At 41.6% G+C, this 20,317-nt stretch overlaps 1 protein-coding gene across 1 annotated transcript in view; it reads right to left on the reverse strand.

Annotated features, from left to right (window-relative positions):
* The window catches only part of rims2a (regulating synaptic membrane exocytosis 2a), a 100,690-nt gene that overhangs the window by 37,680 nt on the left and 42,693 nt on the right, over positions 1-20,317 (reverse strand). The window contains exons 5-16 of the mRNA XM_087175178.1: positions 20,121-20,220; positions 19,237-19,360; positions 18,005-18,051; positions 17,591-17,703; positions 14,048-14,178; positions 13,385-13,556; positions 12,900-13,053; positions 11,972-11,998; positions 10,348-10,416; positions 7,749-7,887; positions 4,691-4,807; positions 1,533-1,718 (exon numbers count right to left, since the gene is read on the reverse strand). Coding sequence (XP_087031304.1) covers positions 1,533-1,718; positions 4,691-4,807; positions 7,749-7,887; positions 10,348-10,416; positions 11,972-11,998; positions 12,900-13,053; positions 13,385-13,556; positions 14,048-14,178; positions 17,591-17,703; positions 18,005-18,051; positions 19,237-19,360; positions 20,121-20,220 — 1,379 coding nt within the window. The remainder of the gene's footprint in view (positions 1-1,532; positions 1,719-4,690; positions 4,808-7,748; positions 7,888-10,347; positions 10,417-11,971; positions 11,999-12,899; positions 13,054-13,384; positions 13,557-14,047; positions 14,179-17,590; positions 17,704-18,004; positions 18,052-19,236; positions 19,361-20,120; positions 20,221-20,317) is intronic.

Raw genomic sequence — 20,317 nt, forward strand, 5'->3', positions numbered from 1 at the left:
GCAGATGGTGGATGGGCCAGGTCAGGCCATGTCGCACCCACGTCACAGTGTGAGAAAAGTAAGGGATCGTTCAAAAGAGAGAGAGATACGTTTGATAGCAGAGAAGTGAGTAAGATAAATAGTAAAGCTATTTGCTACAGTGGAAAGTGACATGATTTAATCCACTTATCTAGGATCACTCATTAATTTAGTTCATATATACTGTAAGTAACTGTCAGGTCCAACAGAAGGTAATCAGTGACAGTGGCTGCACTAAAGCATGGAGTAACTAAGAGAAACTGACTGACTGAAACATTAGATCGTGTCTTGGATCTCCAAATATAAAACCGATGCACACAGCAATGATGTTTGGCACATGGCATGGGAGTGGAGGGATACATCAACTGTAGGGAACTGAGCTGCAATAAAAAAGATGCCAGGTGTGAATCGCATGTACAGTCGACTCATCAAGCTGCAAGGAGAGAAGAGTTCAATGCAGAAACAGCAGACTAGTGTGACCATGCGTTCAGACTGTCCCCAAAAGGCTTCAAATCACACAAAACAAAGAAAAGAAACGAAAAACAAAATGACATCACAGGATAAACGGCATCAGTTGATGTTAGTAATGAAACCAAAGTAAAATGTCGGCCCAACACTGCTATACTCACGCAAGCGTATGAGCAGTGTGTGTTCCAAATCAAAACGAGTCAGCACGCTATTCTACGGTGTCGGGGTTGTCGTGCCTGGGACATGTGTAAAGAAAATACAGCACCGGTGCTTTTGGGGACAAAACACAAAGTGGCTAGGTGGGGTGGTGGGGTAGTTGTGAGGGGGAGGCGGCTGGGGTGAGGTGAGGTGAGGTGAGGTGAGGTGAGGTGGGGTGAGGTGAGGTGAGGCAGGAGAGCAGGGTGTTGGGAGGGAGGCAGTTAGGTGACAGTGATGTAGTTTCTCTGGTTCATTCTCTGAGTTAGTCAGGTTCGGGGTGGGTGGGAGCTCATGGGACGGGGTCTCTACTGGTTTAGTTCTACAGAGGTTTTAGTTATGCAAAGGTTTAGCAGAGGTGGAGCTGCTCTGGGGGAAGAAATAATCTTATTGGTTGATTTAAACCTCAGAGATTACTAACTGGAGTAATCCTCTAGCTAGTAGCTCAACTTCTAGATTAGCAAGGAGGATTATTTGATTAATTAGTTACACAGCAATCTGCCTATTTGATCTAAATAGACTAATATGAAGCTATTTGGGTAAGATAGGTGGCTGACCTGGTAGGGAGGCTAATCAACCAACCCAGATTCTGTACATTACTAGACCTCTATATGTCTAGATTGTATAATCCCAGTTGCCAGAATCAACATTAATGTTTTCACTGGGCTTTATTCTATTCATGTTAATTGGCCAAAAAACTGCGGGTCTTTGGTCTACTTACTGATGTTTTAACCTAATGTTTAAATTATTTCTCCCTCCAGAGTAGGTATGCCTCAGGGAAATTATTGTACAACTACAACTCTAGTCTGCTTCTGTGCTAAGCTTGTTAACGTCTCCGATCTGGGTCACACCTCGTCAAGGCAGGTGAGGGGGGGGCGGACCTCCCAGATGGCAGAGACGGCATGGACCTCATGAGCGAAGAGTCGTGGGGGCGTTCAGTGGAGCGCGAGCGGGATGTGGGGCGCTCTATAGTGGGCCGCTGGTCTGCAGAGCGGGACCTGCTGTGATACTCGTGTCTATCCATGGCTCCGTGGTTCCTACAGAGGTTATTGAGAGATAGGCAGGCACTCAGTGGGACCCAAGCAGGGCAGGGACAGTATGCTGGCAGGGTGGAGGGCACAGAAATTTCTTGCACCCTCTAAACTCCTCTGAGGTGCATGTGTTTCAGGACTACACGTGTGTTATTGCATGTTTTAACCCATTTATTACAAACCTTCTTTAAATCTCAAATCATCACAGTAGGTTTATAAATCTAACTGTAGTTTACTGTCATGGACTAAACACGTGTCCATGAGCAGATTGTTGTCCTGTATCGGATATTAATGATCCATGTGGAGTAGCAAATACACATTCAAAAACAAACTGGTCGGCCGTAATGTCAACTATATGCAGAATCTTTTCCTGTAAATGGACTAAAACATGCAAAAGATACAGGTACGGTCCCTTAAAGTGAAGGAGTCAAATTATTCAGCAACTCTTGGAGAACAGTTGACGACACTTTAATGTTAACAGACAACCTGTTTCAGCTGTCACAGCCTGGATGTAGCAGAACTGCAGCTGACAATGTTTTATTATTCTATGACATCTAAAATGTTCCATGGCCACTTAAATGGGCATTTTTTTTGGTTTCATGAAATGTACATAAGGTTCTACTTACATGCAATTATTTTACAATTTGTCTATTAACATTACAGCTTTGTCTATAATTCTTTATGAGTTGATGAATTACTGAATTTTTAGGGTGGACAGTATGGACAGAGGGCTAGGAGGCTTCTGTGTGGTTTATGGTCCCTGGAGTGAATTAACAGTGAAGTCTTGAGGGTGTGTACAGCAGGGACCATGTGCTATCTCTCAGTATGTGATGGGTGTGTGTTCATTTGCAATCTATTTGAGGTACAGTGAAATGTGAGGGAAAGGTGACGTGTGTCTTTAACATTGCATTTGGCTCCTAAAAATCTGCTATTTCCTGAAAATGCCCAGCCATTATGAGTCTATTTGGCACAGTGAGGATGAAGGCAGATCTTGTCAGTCTGAAGAGCTGGTAAAAAAAAAGGCAGGTGAGGTTCTCAACTAGGAAAATCATTGATAGTGTACATATTCTTTAACTTTGCAGAGAGAAAAAAAAACAAAAAAACATTTTCATAAAACTGCATCAAATTGCACATATCAAACCAGTGAAAGGAAATATTCAGCTTTAGAGCATGCACACTGTTTAGAAAACTGTAAACGTTTAAATGTGAACATCTTAAGCCTTTCATAGGTCACAGTGTTTAATTAAACCATAAAGCGCAGAAGACAAATACTGAGGCTAACAGACACCAAAAGACTTAGTGAAATAATTTCAAACCATAACTTTGCTGAACATTTTTGAGAATGTGGAAGAAAAACTTTTACTTCTGATTCTTTTCAATCATTTGAATTTGAATTAATAAGTCAATCTTGGCACAGTCCTGTAGCGTCTGCAGCCTTCTGCAGTATGAAAAATTGTCCAGTAGAGGAAATGTCCTTTTTGTCTACGACGGCAAAAACAAAAGCTCATCACTCCGTAAGCTTAAGTAGCCTTAAGCATTCTTTATCTACACTCATTTACAGTGATTGTCAATATAATCATTCCCCACCATGATGTTGTTATGGCTGAGGATTTATGGGTAATGTGAAGGTTGTGTCTGTTACAAATCAAATATCTCATTAGGTGTAATTTAATGGATATAGCCATGACACATGATGCACCTTGAAATATGACTCCTCGATGCACTCAGGCTGGTTTCAAACTACAAAAAATTTGTTCTCTATTTTAATGCTTATACGTGACACGCTTTGTCCCATTCAAGGTGCACTCTGGGACGAGGCACTTAAAACAACAGAATCATGAAAAGCATTTTCTCATGTTCTGGGCAGAAATGACCTAAACTAAGACATTTGCCGAAAGGCTCAAAGTCTTTCTCTTTGTTGCTTATTTCTGTCTCCTTGTCCTTGTTCCTTTTTTTTGGTCTGACTATTGCTTTTACTTTGCCTGGGTACAGACAGAAACAAACTTTATCTGTGTGAAAAGAGGAGTGAAATCTATTCTACTCCTCTGTGGATAAAACTGAGATGCTAGCTGCTTTCCCTTTCCTCTCAGTTTAGACAAAAAGAGAGGGAGAAAAAAGAAAATGGAGAGCTCTTGTTAATGGATATCTAGGCTGTAGCTGAGCCTGAAGTCAAGCCAAGCTGGGCCTTAGGGAAACTTTGTGACACTTTAATAAAGTCAGTCGGGCTCTCAGGCTGAGTTCTGAGGACTCATCACTTTTTTCCTCCTGGAGAGGAGAGAAATGGCACAGACGTCACGACGTTATTCCTGACTGAAAGCCAGATGGCAGCAGGTGGAAGAATGAAGACAGGGAGAAGTGGAGTCATTCACAGCGTTTTTCTGGAAGGGGGCTATGTGACTTCTTTCTTATTATTGCTGCACCAGGAGGCTGGTGTGGGTGCTGGGGATGAACGAGGAGCCCTGCAGCCCATTCTGGTCTGACCCAAGAAGTCAAAGGGCAAACACAGAATTTACAAAGTCACTGTGCAGCCCAGAGCAATGCATCAGAGATGCCACTGTATGGGTGAGCAGAAAGCTGCTACCAGTAGCACGTGAAGAAGGACAATACTAGTGATCACACACACCACTGATCGACATATTGCTGTTGGTATAATGTACATGGGTACATAAACAAAGACATCAATGAAGAAACAGTCAGGTGCTGGCCAGCACTTAACTCGACAACCAGTATACATACAGCTGACATCAGCGACACAAATAGCTCTGGGCCTCAATGTACTGAAGCAGTTGTGTACCATTACTGGACGTCTACACAACTTCAGAGCTGTGATGACTCCTTAACAAAAACCGATATCAGACAGGATATCATTTTCTGTCATCACATGTACGATCACGGGTAAATTAAAGATGGACGAGGGACAACTTGAGGAGACCACAGGATGGTGGATGCACAGATACAGCGGCAGTGCATGTCAATACCTCTCGTAGTCAAAGTCGGAGGAGTAGGCGCCCTCAGAATAGGCGCGGGCCATCCTAGTGGAACGCAGTAACCTGACTGCTTCCTCTCTGCAGATCGGGTACACACGATGGTTGCGGCTGGCGAAAAAATATCACAACTGGTCAGCATTACGTTTGTTTTCATCACAAGGGGAGGTAACAAATAAATATGTATAAAAAAACACAAACCTGCAAATGAGGTTGGAATACACGTTTGAATGACTTTGTCTGCAATCTGTCTGTATACATACTTATTAAATCATCCTACAAATCCACTAGTATACACTGAGGGTATCCACATATTTGTAAGAGAAACCACCTCTGCTGGACAAAACTTCACAACCATAGAAACACTTATCCATTGTCAGTATTGCCATAGTCACTCTTTTGGTGGCTAAGATGAAAAGACAAATGACAGATTTGCTCTCCTTAGAATCTCACTTGTTCACATGGTAAAAGTTTGGAGCGAAAAGAGAAGAAAGCTTTTATGATAATGAGGAGGTGGAAAGAGAGAGTAAGCAATGCTGATACTGGATGGATGAAGTGTATGGCCAAAGAATCACCCACTTTCTCTATACAGTGTACTACTGAAAAGTAACACACATTATGTATATATTTAATCTTCTGCAGAAGAAATATATACTTTAACACTACAACACAACACTTATGGCATTGACAATGGCCAAGTGACACAAAGTGGCCTCTACAGTGTAATCATAAAACCATGTGGCATGACAGTTGACTGTGGATAGTCTTACAGCACTTCATGCAATGTAAGAACCTCATGGTATTCACTTGACATAGATTACAGTGAGAGAAAATGTGCCATAGTGTCGGTGCCATGTGATCAACACCCAGATGAAAGAATTCCTGAAGAAAACAGAGGGTTTGTGGGCTGCAGTTGAGGGTGTGTGGGGTTGGAAGGTGGAGTTGCAGAGATGGGGCTTCATGCAAGCTCAGGTAAGAGTCTACCTGGGGTCCTTTTGAGGATCATCAATAGGCTGAGTATGTCTGGTTCGAGGTAGGGTGAGGAAATGGCTGCAACCACATGGAGGGAGGAGAGAAGACAGAGATGGATCTGAGATGGCGCCGAGGAAGAAGCAGAGGAGGAGGAGGAAAGGAGAGAGAGAGAGAGGATTGGAGATAGACAGAATCATACGCAGACAGATGGAGGGGTGAGGAAACTGAGGGAGAGAGAACGAGAGATTTCTCAAAGAAATAGGATGTAAAGAGACTGAGAGAGCTCATAGGAAAGGTTGATGTAACGGTTTCAAAGAGGAAAAACAGGCAACGAAGATAAGAGAGGCTGAGAAATCGAATGGTGAGGAGATGTCTTCCTCAGCTTTACCACACAGACAGATGAAAGTGGTACACTGAACACACCAGCAGCATTCACAGAGGAGAGAACAGAACAGCACAGTCCAAACACCTCAACCTGCTTGGTGTTACTTCTGGATGTGAAGGACAATAATTTAACACCATGCACATTACATAAGATTTGCTCTTTCACACACACAATTTCAAGAACATTTCAAAAAGTAGGAAAATGTAGGAACATTTTTTTTTTTTTTTAAATAGTCTCACTCAAAACTATTTAAAAAAATTAAAGAGGAGATTTTTTTTTATATATATATATATTTTAAGTCTTCTGGGACAAATCCAAACTCTCCATGACTCATTTCCTGTGTCATTTTCAACTGTTTTCAATAAATAACCAGACACTGTTAATTAAAGCAGCTGAAATACACTCAAGTGAGCACTGTCCCAGACAATTTAGATAAGTGCATTTTCTGCGTCTGACACTGATTTAGGCCAAGCCTCAGAAATATCAAATAAAGTTAATTGGACTTGGGGGGAAGTAGCTGTGGCCTGGCAGTGCCAAGGCTATGATTGGACTCTTGGAGCAACATTTTCCACCGCTCACAGAAAGAAAATGCTGATGGGGGATAACTGACCACTTCCCCTTGACCACCTCTTCCATAAAGATAAATACATGCAAATACTGTATACTGTACGCAGCATTTACAGCATTGGCTCCAAATGTGTCCTGCATAATTTCAGCCTCCTCGATGTGAGATGGAAAAAACTTGTTAAAAAAAATGTGTTGATTACTTTTCAAAAGCGGCATAGTCTTATCCAAATCTGGTGTTCATGTTAGATTTTAACCGTCATAACTTTTCTGATGTAACACAACTTGTTGACATTATGTTGCAAGATATAGGATGCATCAAGTTATAGGGAATCCACGCCACTGACCCAGATTAAACATGTTTGGAGAACGTTGCAGAAACATCAGAGGGATGAAAGCACTCACACACAAAATCACTTTCTTGAGAGTTTAAGGCAAATGGCATCTTGTGTTAAGTGGATGCGTGCAGAAATACCTCCCTGCATGTCTACTCATCAGACCCCACTTGTGATTGTCAGCAAATGTTCATGCATGTCCGCGTGCATGCACCCACTGTACACAAGTGCAAGCTGGAGAGTGTGTGTGTACCTGTCAGGTGAGTAGTTAGCTTCGGACACACTGTGGTGGTCCACTCTAGAGGAGGAGCTGTACTGAGAGTGCCTGAGGTCAAAGGCCGGGTCCAGACTTCTGCTGTGTGACAGAAGTGGACTGGATCACCCCTCATGTAGTTTATGCACCACACACTGCCCCCTACTGGCCAGGGGGGGGCACATGGCCTCACGTTTAACGGAGGCTTTCAGAGTGGCCGCGAGAAAAATGCTACACAGCACATACAGCACTTGGTGCTACAACCAAACGAGTGATTCATTTCAAATTAAATCTTTTTCAGAGTAACCTGAAATAGCATGTCTTTCAGCTCGGCTACTAAATCTGTCAGAATTTTGTGGATTGGATTTGTGGAAGCAAGAATGTTAAGACATCCTTCTTTAAGACGAAACTAAGGTGTAAAATACATCATCGTCACATGAACACAAATATAATAAACACAGAGAAAAAGAAAACAAAAAAAAAAACAAATGTGTATACCCAGATGTCAAGGGTCAGCCCAGTGGAGTACTGAGCATTAGTTACCTAGAGGGTGGGGGAACGCTGGGGGAGCGTGACCGTGCCCTGTTTATGTCAGCTGACCGAGAGCAGTGGTTAGATGACATCACCTGCTCAGGGACAGACAACGTGGAGCTCTGGAAGTCCCTGCCGTTTGGCCGGTAGTCTGTGGAGACAGGAACGGGTAAAGAAAGGGAGGAATGGAGGGACAAGGGATTATTTAAATGGTTCTTTATTTACGGACGGACACCACAGGTACTACAGTGTTACATTTAAGTTTACAACACCTCAGTATGGATTCCCATTGTTTTTGAGTGGGTGACAGCTAAACCTACAGCCTTGGTAATGACAAACTATGACTGCTAATGATGCACATCCAGTTTAATCACAACCTGTAATAACTCAGGAGAAACTTTCTCAAAGTTATGCTAAATGTCATTCTGTACAGGTGATAGATTCTCTATTTTCATTATGCTGAGTCTCTATATTCCAAAATGGAGAAGTAGGTTTTGATAAAGGTGCAATTCATCTGCTGTGTCAACACTGTGCATTAAACATGAAAATAGCCTTTAAAAATCAGAAACATTATAATGAATTTTCTCTGCAAGACTGATTAGTCCATTGAATTTGAAAGAGTTCATTAACCAATAATCAGACATGGCTAGAAGCCATGGTTAAGGTCAGTGCTTAGCTCTATAAAAGTTGATTGATATTCAATAGAGTGTACAGCACATTAAAATGAGTTAAAGAAAACTCTGAATCAAAAGTTGGAAAAGAAGGAAAGGTAGGAGAAATTGGAGGTAATGAAAAAGAAATGTTGACCTTCACTTAAGAAAGTTTGACATATTAATACTTTTTTTTTTTTTGATGGGAGGTACGGTGGCTCTGCAGAGCAGCTCAATTAAATCTATAAAATCATTTCACAAAGTTAAAACAATCCGGATTTCAAGTAAAATTTTGACATTGTCCAACCAATCTCATACAGTTCCTTTCTTTCTTTTATAAACCAAAGCTAAAACAAGAATAAATGAATTCTTTGCAACATATTTGCTTCATTATGATGCTTTTCAGGTTGAACAGGGAAAACATTTCTAAACAGCAGCTCTAATACAGAGCCTCCTTTAGCCGAGCAATTAACTTCCATGCAGAGCCAAATTAAATCTATTCTTCCTCTTGACATTTTGCGTCATGCATGAGTACAGCCTGCCTGTTAAGCACATATAAAATGGAGAACCTTCGCTGACAATTAATAGGATTTAATAAGAAGAGTGGGGCTGCATCAGTGCAGAAGGAGGGGACAGCACTGAGGGTCAAAGCAAGATTAAATGTACTGTGCAAATATTAAAAATTGGAGTTTTCACATCTGAAAATCAGTTGCATAAATAAATTCAAATAACAGCAATTATACTTTGAAAGACATGAACAAGCATGACCTGTGACTGCTGTACTGTATGTACCAGACAATAAGTGGTTACTGTACCATAAAAGAAAATGCCCGGAAAAAAAAATTTTTTCTTCCCCATTTGAAAATAATGGCATCAGCAGTTTAATGCAAAGGCTGCAGGATAAATGAGATGTGGTGGAGCCCAAGTAAAGAGCAGGGTGCGACCAGAGCTGAGCATAGGGGTATTCCCTTCACTGTGGATGAAGTGAAGGGGACTGGCATGGTGAGGCAGTGAGGGGCTGATGAGAATGTTAAAGAGGCCGGAGGAGGATTTCCCTCAGCTACGGTATCATCGGCGAGCCCAGGCTCATGCTCTTCCCCTCTCTGTCTGTCAGTAACTGAATCTATTCTTTTCCGCTCTATTTTTTAATCTTTATTCTCCTCTGTGGCCTGAATGTGCTAAAAGATATTTGTGACGTTATCACATGCTAAACCAAAAGTGCAGGTTCCTGTCTCCATCCTGCAATTACCCAGCAGCTTCACTGCAAACAAGGTCGATACATCTTTTGTGGTCTTCAAATGAAAGAAAAAAACAGGGATCATATTTATGAAAAGGGGATAACAAGATACACGCTGCTTGCTAACACTATATTTAGCATGAAAAACTAAAGCAAGCTTTTATTTTTCTCTGCCTTACTTATCTACTGCAGCATTGTTTTCTTCAAGGTTGATATTTTTTGTGGGCAAATTTCAAATACTTTTCAGTCTTTCTCAGGCTCTCTGGCTGGTAACAGCTCTGCCTCTCCTCTCCTCTCTGATGTGCAGCGTGGGCGTGCTGCTGGAGCCTTGGTGAGTACAGCAAAACAGCAACTAACAGCGCAGAGGCAGACAAAAGCTCACTGCTCGCTCACCGCGCTGCTGCTGCCGATGGGCTGCAGCATTTCAACCTGCTAATATGATATATAATGGAATTTGTAAGCTGTTCAGGCCCAGCAAGCCTTTGACGGTTGTTGACGTGTAGGAGGTTAACTAAGTTCACCAGCAAAGGAAATAAACACAAAATCTATGACATATATAATAATGTGTTCTGGTGAAAAATCCGATTAAATAACATTAGAAACTGTTGCTTTTCCTTTCAATCATCATTGTTTTTCACATTATATTGATTTGTCTTGCAGATGAATTTATTCCCATGCATTAATAATACTTAAACTGCATGTTAACATGAGGATAGTACATTACCTGTTATTACCCCAACACCGTCTTCACAATCGTAGTCTGAGATCTCACTGTCACTAATCCTCTGGGATCCTTTGAGATGAAGAGACAGAGAACAATGGGAACATGGAGGAGAGGAAAAGGAGGAACAGGAGAGAAAGAGACAGATGGAGACGGGGGGAAATGGGGAAACAGAAAGAAGTCATTTACACTCCATAGTACCAATTGTTTGTATTATTCCTCCCTGGTCAGACTCTAATCTTCATTGGTTAAACTGAAGATTGCACATATGCTGTGACTGCATATAGTGTCAGTCTCTAACATATGTGAAAATATGCGTCAGCCGTAACAAATAATGCTGCATTTTGCTGCTCCACTTCAACAAACACAGCACATCTCTCTTCATCTGAACTGTGACACTTTTAAATGACACACTCAGTCACTCAATTTACATGTGAAGGTGCGGGCGGGAGAAGTGATATGGCTTTACAGCTCTTTCTTCATCCTCCCCAGTTGCCTTATCACCTCTCCCCGTCCCCTCTCTTTAAAGTATGACACCCTCACTGCAGCCCACCCCTCCAACCCCTCCCCCTCCCGCCTTCACCGTTCAGTCAACTTAAATCAACTGGACACGTGTGCTTTTTCAGAAATGACAAGTGCTGCACTCTGGCAGTGCCGCTCCCAACCTCTCATCTCAGTTGGCTGGAAACTTTTTACAGCTGTCAGCTCTTTCACCTCACACTAACACAAACACCCAGAAAATCGTCCTGGTGGGGAAGTGAGCAAGTCTTAAGTGTCTAGCGGAAGCAGTACAGTGACTACAGTGCAGTCATCTAAAGCATGTTAACCAGTATCTGGTCACAGAATGGAAAAGCGGCGAGGGCGGGGCCAAAAGAGCTATTTTGGGTTTTACATAGAGGAAATATAACACTAGAAAATAATATATTATGCACAAAGATAATCACAGCATTCTGTTTTTGTTTTAAATATACCATCACTGTTTCACATGATTAAGAATAACAAGTATAAATAAAGAATAAAAAGTATCACACCAGGAACAGAGTCATCTGCTATTTCCTAGGACAATTTCATAACATATTCACATTCACGACACACAAACACAAGCAAAGCAAAATGGGCTGCAGAAGTTTGCCAACAGTTTTTTATGCTATTCTAAAAGGGAACATATTCATAATGGACAAAATAATAAACAGTATACAAAACATAACAGAGGAAAAGCAAGTGGTCACAATCAAATGATATTTTCTGGCAGGACTGGCAGACAGCCTGAGTTTTTATAACACCACTTTAGGATGAGGATCAGGATCGAGTGCAGTTGTTCAGGATATGGTTGCGGGTTGCGAGATGGGATTGTGAGATATTTAACAGGTGAATACACAGAGAGGGAGAGACCACTGTGTCCCAGATCTCTCTTTCCCTCGAGTGTGCATGTGTCTGCTGCCAAACAAGTAGTGTAAACTCGACACCAGCTCACCACACTGAAATCCATGTAAGGCAGCAGAAACGTGCACCCTTCATGGAAAAAGGGGCGGAGAATCAGGGCACAAGGATGCATCTTTCAAAAGGACAGGAGAACACTCAGATGCTCCGTAGAGCAGCGCTGCCTGCAAGTGCAGAGGTCCTTTACCTGAGTTGTAAGAATATGAGCCTTTGTCTGTAAAAGCAGAAGCAGTAGGGTTGATGTAACACAGATGACAAAAACAAAATGTGCATCAATTACAAAGTGGTTATTCTGACTTCACTATTCAACAGAGGTCTTGTAACGGTAGTGTTCCTAGCATGTTGGCAATATACTGTACTGTCTTTAAACACACATTTCTTTGTGAGTATGACAGTGTGGTTTTACTTCAGTTAATAAGAGCAAATCCCAGGGCTGAGTTATCAGCAACCTGAAAAAACATGTGTTGTTACCTCCACCAAGGAGGCTGTTTTCACCCGTGTCTCTTTGTAATAAAAGTAAAAAAACGGACCGATTTGCATCAAATCAAGGATGATGGTGGGATGCGATATGGGCCAGAGAAGAACCCATTCAATTTTGGTGCCAATATGGTTAAAGGGGCGGATCCAGGAATTCTTTTTATCACTTAACATTGTGAAATAAGGCATTTTTCAACATTTTTGTCAATTCTTAAGAAATAATGTTGATGTACAAAAAAAGCAGATATATACATGAGGTTCAGATCTATGACTTTGTACAATTAGGTGCACATCCAGATAATAGTCTGGATCTGACAGACGTGTGTAGGATTGTTTGTCCTTGGCGGAGGTATGCGTTTTTCTGAGTGTCATTCTCGGTGGTAACACACCGCAAAACAGCTCAATATCTCTGTCAGCTCTTTCTAACTAACAATTTCCTGATGAGCAGTTAAAAAAGATATTCAGATCTCATTGACACAGACAAGATGGATGTTACTGACTTTTTACTCAATTGTTGCAAATTTTTGTTTATCTGTCCTGCACCAGACAAAAGAAAATCAGCTGCCCTGGCTCTATGTATTTTTCAGCATAACATTTAGAGTTGTGTGACATGTGTCAGGGACAGAGGCATTACATACTCTGCAGCCTCCTTGTTGGACTCTCTCCATGGAGCTGCCTGCGCTGTGTGTTTGGGGAGGCACGTGGGAGCGGGATGGAGGATACATCGTGTGTTTGTAGCTTGTACCAGTGTGGCTCGTCATCCAGAAGAGCAGTCTCCAGCTCAATCAGGATCTGTCAGAGGGAAAAGGCCACGGTAAGGTCTCTTACCTCAAACATGTCCACTGATGGAGTTACAGCAACACACAACATACAATGGTGCCACAGTTCATGTAATAGAGCTCCTCCAATGAGCGTCAGTCCCAAACAAACCCTTCCCTCTTGTGTGGTGTGTTTATTCATCAGAAGAGTTTTACAGAGAAAATGAAAACAACTAAGTTCCCTGTCGACGTTGGACAAAGACTAAACCACCAAAAACCTTGTCATGGCCAATGACCCCATTCAAGAGGCTCAGCTGAGAAACTGTGAGTGAGTGTCCCTGATGGGTGGGGTTTGGTTCTCTTACCTCTCCCAGGAATTCACTCTCCTCCTCCCTCACCCTGGCTTGGTCCCATAATGTGATCTCCAGCATGCGCTCCCGAAACTCCCGCCGGTGCACCGGCGAATACATAAAGGTCTGGTTCCATTTGGGCTCTAAGGATTTCTTTACCGTTTTTGTTCTCCTCTTGCTTTTGTCGCTGGAGGAACAATAATTCAAACTGTTTTTATTTACAACCATGATAGAGAAGAGCCACGAATACAACAGATCAATAGCACAACACAGGACAGAGTACAGCACTGTGGCATGCTGATGAGGATGAGATGGCAAGACGACTGTACTATCCTTCGGAAAAGGGCCACTTCCTGCATCAGTGCATAAGAAAGAACTGCTTAACAAGATGTAAAACTACACTGAACAACCAACAAAGTAAATGGACACATCCACAGATATCTATATTTCCTTTCCTGATGCTAATGGCTAAAAACAATAACACAGAACCTTGCGTTGACATCAATGCCCCCCAAAAAACCCACACTAATACCAAATCTACTTTCTTAAGATTATTATGAGTCTGTGCTGTCGACTAGTGTTCAACTGCTTTCTGAAAGAAATAAAATGAAATGGTATTAAGTGACTGTGGTGGGTAAAATAAGCAGATCAGCAGATGGTAGCTCTTCCTACTCTTACCTTCTATCAGGGAGGAAATAGATTTTGACATAAGGGTTCCTGGGCCGACCATCTTCCCTGGGTGGCAGGTCTTTGGCGCCCAGGATGGTGACGATTAGTTGATGGCCCACTTTGTCGTACCACAGTTTGACCTGCAGGGGCAGAGCAGAGACGGCCTGCTGAGAGACAGCTCAGGGCTAACACGAGTAACAACTCACACAGGGAATAATGCAGGAGAAGACAACGTCATTAAGTTAGAAATTAAGTAATTACATATGCGTTTATGTCTTTTATTAAGGCCTATCTCATTTCCAGTGACAGTGTTTGACTACAGCATTGGGTCTTCTCCTGTATTCACCCTTCAGAGACAAGGAGCAAGTTGTCTACCTGCTAAAATGATGTCAGGTCACATGCTTGGTGGGGAAATTTCTCAAAGTGTTCATTGAAACATGGACTTACTGTGTCATCGTCAACATGGTATGATGTTAAAAATGTCAAAATAAGATATTAAAATATGAGTGATACTTTAATATCTACATTAGTGACCCTCCTTTAGTGAAAAGATGTGTTTTTCATTTGTGTGCATGGTGCCATATTTATTATATGATCTGTATTCATCATGTTTTTTTGGTGTGTTTGTTTTAAAATGTGTTTATGATGAATAAACTGGCCTGAATGTCATTATAACTGAATTAAAATGCTAAAGGCAACATGCTCTGAAATTAACAGCATGTGCTCTGTTGAAACGATACTGTGTGTCAGTGATGATGATGTATCTAATAATGTTCTTCCAGATATTCAATGGGCATTGATGTGGAGAAATCAATCATGCTGTTGCAGGAGGAATCGAAGACAGTTCACACTAAAAGGGAAGTATGGACTCCAACAGAAGACACTTAGAAGAAGAAAAAGTCCAACTGAAGCCTTAAAGGAAGGAGATGAAATGAGAAATAAAACTTCTAAGCTCTTGTCCATACTTCTTTAAAATATGATTATGGGAGGGGTCTGCACTGTTTAAAACTACTGGCTATACATGCAGCAACGCAAGAGGGGGCATTCAAGATCTGGTATCGGGAAAAACAGACAGCAGGGCGCTTATTGGAAAACAAATTGTACCAAATAATCTCTAAACTCGTAGCCCACCAAAATACCAGATACTGCAAAATAGCAATATACTGTCTCCACATTCACCTTGGAAACTGAATGATTACATAATGTGTGATAATACACATTGTCCAAAAAACTGCTCAAATATACAACATCTAAGTGACTTTACAACGTGACCAGCTGAATAATTAACTGAGACATACGCACTTCTCCAAGAGTACAAAACTTACAAACACACACACGCACAAAGATATAAAAAATATTTACCTCAATTCTAACTCCGCATCATGTGTTTAGACACTTTGAAATTTAAGAAACACACGCTGCTTATCTTTTCAGAAATCTGCAGCCTCCACTATGTGTAGTAACAATATTCTCACATCAGATTCATACAAAGTTTGTTGAGGGTACTCTTGAGTAAAACAACACAACAGTGTCAGCAAGATAAATATCCAAAGCTCCGAGGAGGAGTATTAACCTTTAGGCTAACCGAATCAAGAATAGACAGTCACACAAAGTGATTCTATCGCGTGTCATAAAACAAAAAACCACAGCAAAGACAGCCTGATATTTACGATGACAGATTAAAATAGACCCTCACAGCGAAGGAAATCCTCACAGCTGTGCCCAGTTTGAAGTTTGTTATTTGGGAGGTACAATTTGTTTATTCTTTAACTCTCATCTGGAAGGTTAAATGCAATTTGGTTTCCAAAACAAGGACGGTGAACTTGGTATCTTTTCACTGCAACATCAAACTCCAGACCCATTAACCATGATCTGCTAATTGGCATCACTTCAACTCGCACATGGAGGAATCCGCCTGTAGATGTATGTAGGGTTGGAATTATTAAGGCCTGGGTTCATGTCACACTGAAGCAGAAAACAACCCAAGTCCTTTGTCCTAGAAAAAATCATGGAGACACCCTCCAGCATTGCCGTGGTGGAGATCCCAAAGAAGTACTACAGAAGATGGGGTCAATCACTAGACACATAGAAGAAGAAATCAGGCAATGGGAGAGTGTCTCTTCAACTGTGTTCGGATTAGTTGAACGTGCACTACTTAAGAATAATGATGTGAATGGGTTAAAATGAGTAATAAAAACTGTCATCATAACAGTGATACCAAGAAATAAAATAGAGGAAAATGACAATGCACTGCACTGAGAGGGAAACTTGAAACTGCCATTTCTCAGGGAATGCATTTTCCAAAGTATGGGAAACAGAAAAAAGGCCAGTCAACAGTCAATGAGCAAAGACCAAATAGAGAGTGTGCCCTGCAGACAGGGCCCATTACCTGGACCCTAGGGGCAAAAGGCGTTGTTCTTCTACTAAGGCTTTGGCTCTGGATAAGCAAAATTAAACAGCAAAAAATAAAGAAAAAGAAAGAAAAGAAAAGAAAATGCAATAAAACCAAAACCCCACAAAACAACAAAAACTCACAATACACTATAAACACAACAACAGAAGTTTGGAGTTTCAGATGGGAGATTCAGGTCAGTGAGTGTGTTCTTTCTCACCTTTCATTTATATCTGTGCTTCTCTGCGTCTTTCTACTTAATCAAAGATTACTTGTCCCTGAGCTTCTCTGCTCTGTTCTGCACAGGCCCTTTGAGCAAATTATCAATGGCTCACAATTATCTCCCTCTTTCTTCTCTGGACCTTTTCTTGTCTGCTTCAGAGCTTGCGTCACAGTGACGTTAACCCCAGTTGTTATCCTTTCGCACAATTTAAAGACTGCTCCAAAAATATACTGACAGTTGAGTCTGTGTAGAATTATTCATCAGGCACTGCATCTCTTACAAGGTTTATTCAATGAACTGTTCACTGTTTCAGTGATTAGCTGTTTTTGTCGGGGATTTCAAGGTCGGCCCTCTCATGGAAATACAGAACAGAACAGGTATAATAGGTAAGGTTGCAGAGCTTATTCTGATTGGCTGACAGGATGCAGTCGATGACTCTATGGGACAAATGGTGAATATTTACATTTAATCCCAATGTTAGTCAAACCCAGCCATGTCTCATAAATATCGATGTTAGAAAAACATGTCCTCGAGGTGTTCCCAGATGCTAAAGCTATTTCCCATGTGGATCCTAAAGTTGAGTGTGGATTTATCTCTTGCTTTAATGCAGCCTTTTACCCATTTACCCCAAGAGGGATTTTATACTAGATAATGGACAACACACATGGTAACCTGATCTACAATCCTGTGCTAGGTTGGTAAAGAGCCAGCTGAACAGGCAGAGTGAGAGGAGCTGTGCCTGGTAGCTCTAACAGTGGTTTCAACTAGGACTTTAGTCATATTTTGAGTCACATAATGAATCAACAATGTGAATATTTTACTCACTAACCTCACTAATCTTATTCATATGACTTCAACACAGGACGAATCAATCAAACAATGCCGCCCCTCCAGAGGATCTCACATGAAGTCTTTACGTCATGCTCAGGTCACTTACTGAAAGCTGTCCTGACAGGTACTGGGGGGCGTCCCTCAGCATACTGGGACTCATGGGGGATGTGACGGAGATAGACGGGCGATCCATCTTCTGAGACTCAAAAGAACTCGAACCTGACGGGGCACAGGCGACACGGTGAGATTACTAAGCAGTGGTGTTGGTTTTTAGTTTTTAGTTTTAGTAACGTGGGGAGAGACAAAACGAGAGAGGAAGGGTTGGGAGTAACAAAGATAGAGAGACGCAAGAAGACAGACAGGAAGAGGACAGGAGACCATGCCGTGAGAAGACAGAAATACAGAGAGGCAGAGTGACAGAAGCAACTCTCTCAGACATTTCCTTCACTTGATGTTTCTAGGCTGATTAATGGGATAAAATGGGATAATAACATCGGCTAATGATCTTGACAAGACTCACTTGATTCCAGTTGTGCATGTGTGCTGTCTGGTATCCTTGGAATATCTCTGTTAAAAAAAAATAAAAAAACAGAGAGAGTGTGAGTGTGCGAGGCAGAAGAGGAGGAGGGGTTGGAGAGGATCAATCTGAGCTAATGCTGAACGCACTGTGCTGTAATGACCGTAAGCACTGCATTAGTCTTCATTTACCCAGCATCTCCCTCAGCAGTGCAAAGCAGGTCAGATATAGGAGCTGACAAAGAAAAGGTGCTGCTGTTTTCCCCCCACAATTTCCCCATTCGAAAACAATTGGAAGGAGAGAGCGCGAGCCAGGTGGCAGGCTTTTATTCTGCTGGGCGGTGGAGTTCGGTCCCAAACGATGCCCAGGCCGACAGAGCCGCAGCCGGGGGGGGGGGGGACAGATGTTAAATAAACTAGTCGGCCCCGCTCCTTCATAAACACATTCTGTGAGAACACCTGCTATGTTCCCACTTGGACTTCCCTCTTCATGGCTCCATATTATAGAGAATTAAATACAATTCAAAGTTAGCCCGAGTCATAAAGGCAGTGACGTTACGTGAATGAGCCATATTGTATTGTACTGTAACAGCTCTTAGAGGAAGGCTATGAATGGGGGGTGATGAAGGTAAATGACGTAGTCTCAGTCTGATGCATAATCCCTGCTCTAATCAGTTTTAATTTGTGATGTAGATGTTGTTCATGCATGTCTACTGTAAAGACATTGATTTTTAAAAAGTGTTTGTTCTGACTGACTACATCACATCTGAAACCATTCTGAAATTCTTAAAAAAAATACATTTTACTGCACAACAGATGCATTAACATTGAAAAGCTCTTTAAAAAAATCAACATTTATACCTGTAGATGTTACCGACAAACTACTATGTTTAGCTGCTTGGCAAAATAGTAACATGTAGTTTGGTTCATAAATTCATCCACTCAAGGTGATTGTTCCTTTTTCAGGGTCACAAAGGCCTGGAACCTATCCCAGCATGCACTTGGTAAGAGGCAGGACACTCTCAGTCCTGGTGTTACTTGTTATTGGTTCAATTTAAATTTTCAAACAAATATTTAACAAAAACAAGAAACTCGTGCTCAGAATGCTTGGTGTGGTATTTAACAAATACAGCACAGACTGTTCTCAAACCAAACAACTTAGTCACTGTCAACAGGGCTTCTTGTTGTTGTCTTGTGAAGAGTATAACGTGTGTGTCATTATTTGTGAGCTCTCACCCTATAGGCCGTGAGACCACTAACTCCACCTGCGGCTCAGGCTTGGATTCTAGTATGATATTGTAAACTTCTTTAAATGTGGCTCCTTGTAAAAGCTTCCCGTTCCACTCCAGCACCTGGTCACCTGCAAAAACACCAGAGATACTCAATATCACATGGAATATTTCAATCTGCCACTACCTGTGTCGTCACAGTGTAAAAAATACATATCATTATACAACAGTTAGTTCTGACCAAGCAATTTGATTGGATGAGAGGCATTCCATGAGCACTGATATAAAGTACAACAGCACCTTTAACTACATGTATCGCTCCGCTTCATAGGTGTTCTGTTAATCGTTAATCAGCGTTACATTAACGGTCGTTATCTTTCTTAGATTGTAACAAACTTTGCAAAGATCAATATATTTGCAGAAATAACATTTGAATTAAATGATGTGTGGTCGTCAGAAGAGGATGAATGGAAGAAACCTGGATGCTTCAGCAGTAGCAAGCTAGTGTGCAAGTCAGAGAAATGTTTATGTTGCTTAGCAACAGTCCAATACCAGTCCAGTTGTGGAACTCCTTGTGTTGGTGTAGCCAAATAAATGATATAAAAACAAATAAACAAACAAATCATAACCTGTTGTTGCTTATTTAACTAATATGGCGCACGTAGAACCGTTGTATAAAAGCAATATCACACTCTTTGTTGTGACGTTGTACTGAATACCAGCACGGCTCTGACTGTCTACGGTACGAGACCGCAGGCCAAGCTGATATTCAGTACAACATCACTCCCTCTCCTGGGATATTGCTTAATTATGTACCTCTAGAGCATGCTGAATACTACTAGATCCTGTCATTTCATTTCTATAGAAAAAATTGGGTTTGTGTTTTAATACCTGGTCTGAGGTGTCCAACAGTGTCTGCTAGACTTCCTTTCCTCACTTTTGTGATGAAAGCACAAAGTCTACCAGATTCTGTCATCTTGCCTCCCACCACCTGTAAAAGCAGAGAGGTGACTGGATTAGCAGTGAAACACATGTGTAAACTAAACCTGAACTGTGAGTGTTACTATAGCCACAGCATTAATGTGCCA

The sequence above is a fragment of the Seriola lalandi genome, unplaced genomic scaffold (assembly GCF_002814215.2).
Source record: "Seriola lalandi dorsalis isolate HSWRI2012SDOR001 ecotype SW California unplaced genomic scaffold, Sedor1 jcf7180002054425, whole genome shotgun sequence".
Lineage (NCBI taxonomy): Eukaryota > Metazoa > Chordata > Actinopteri > Carangiformes > Carangidae > Seriola > Seriola lalandi.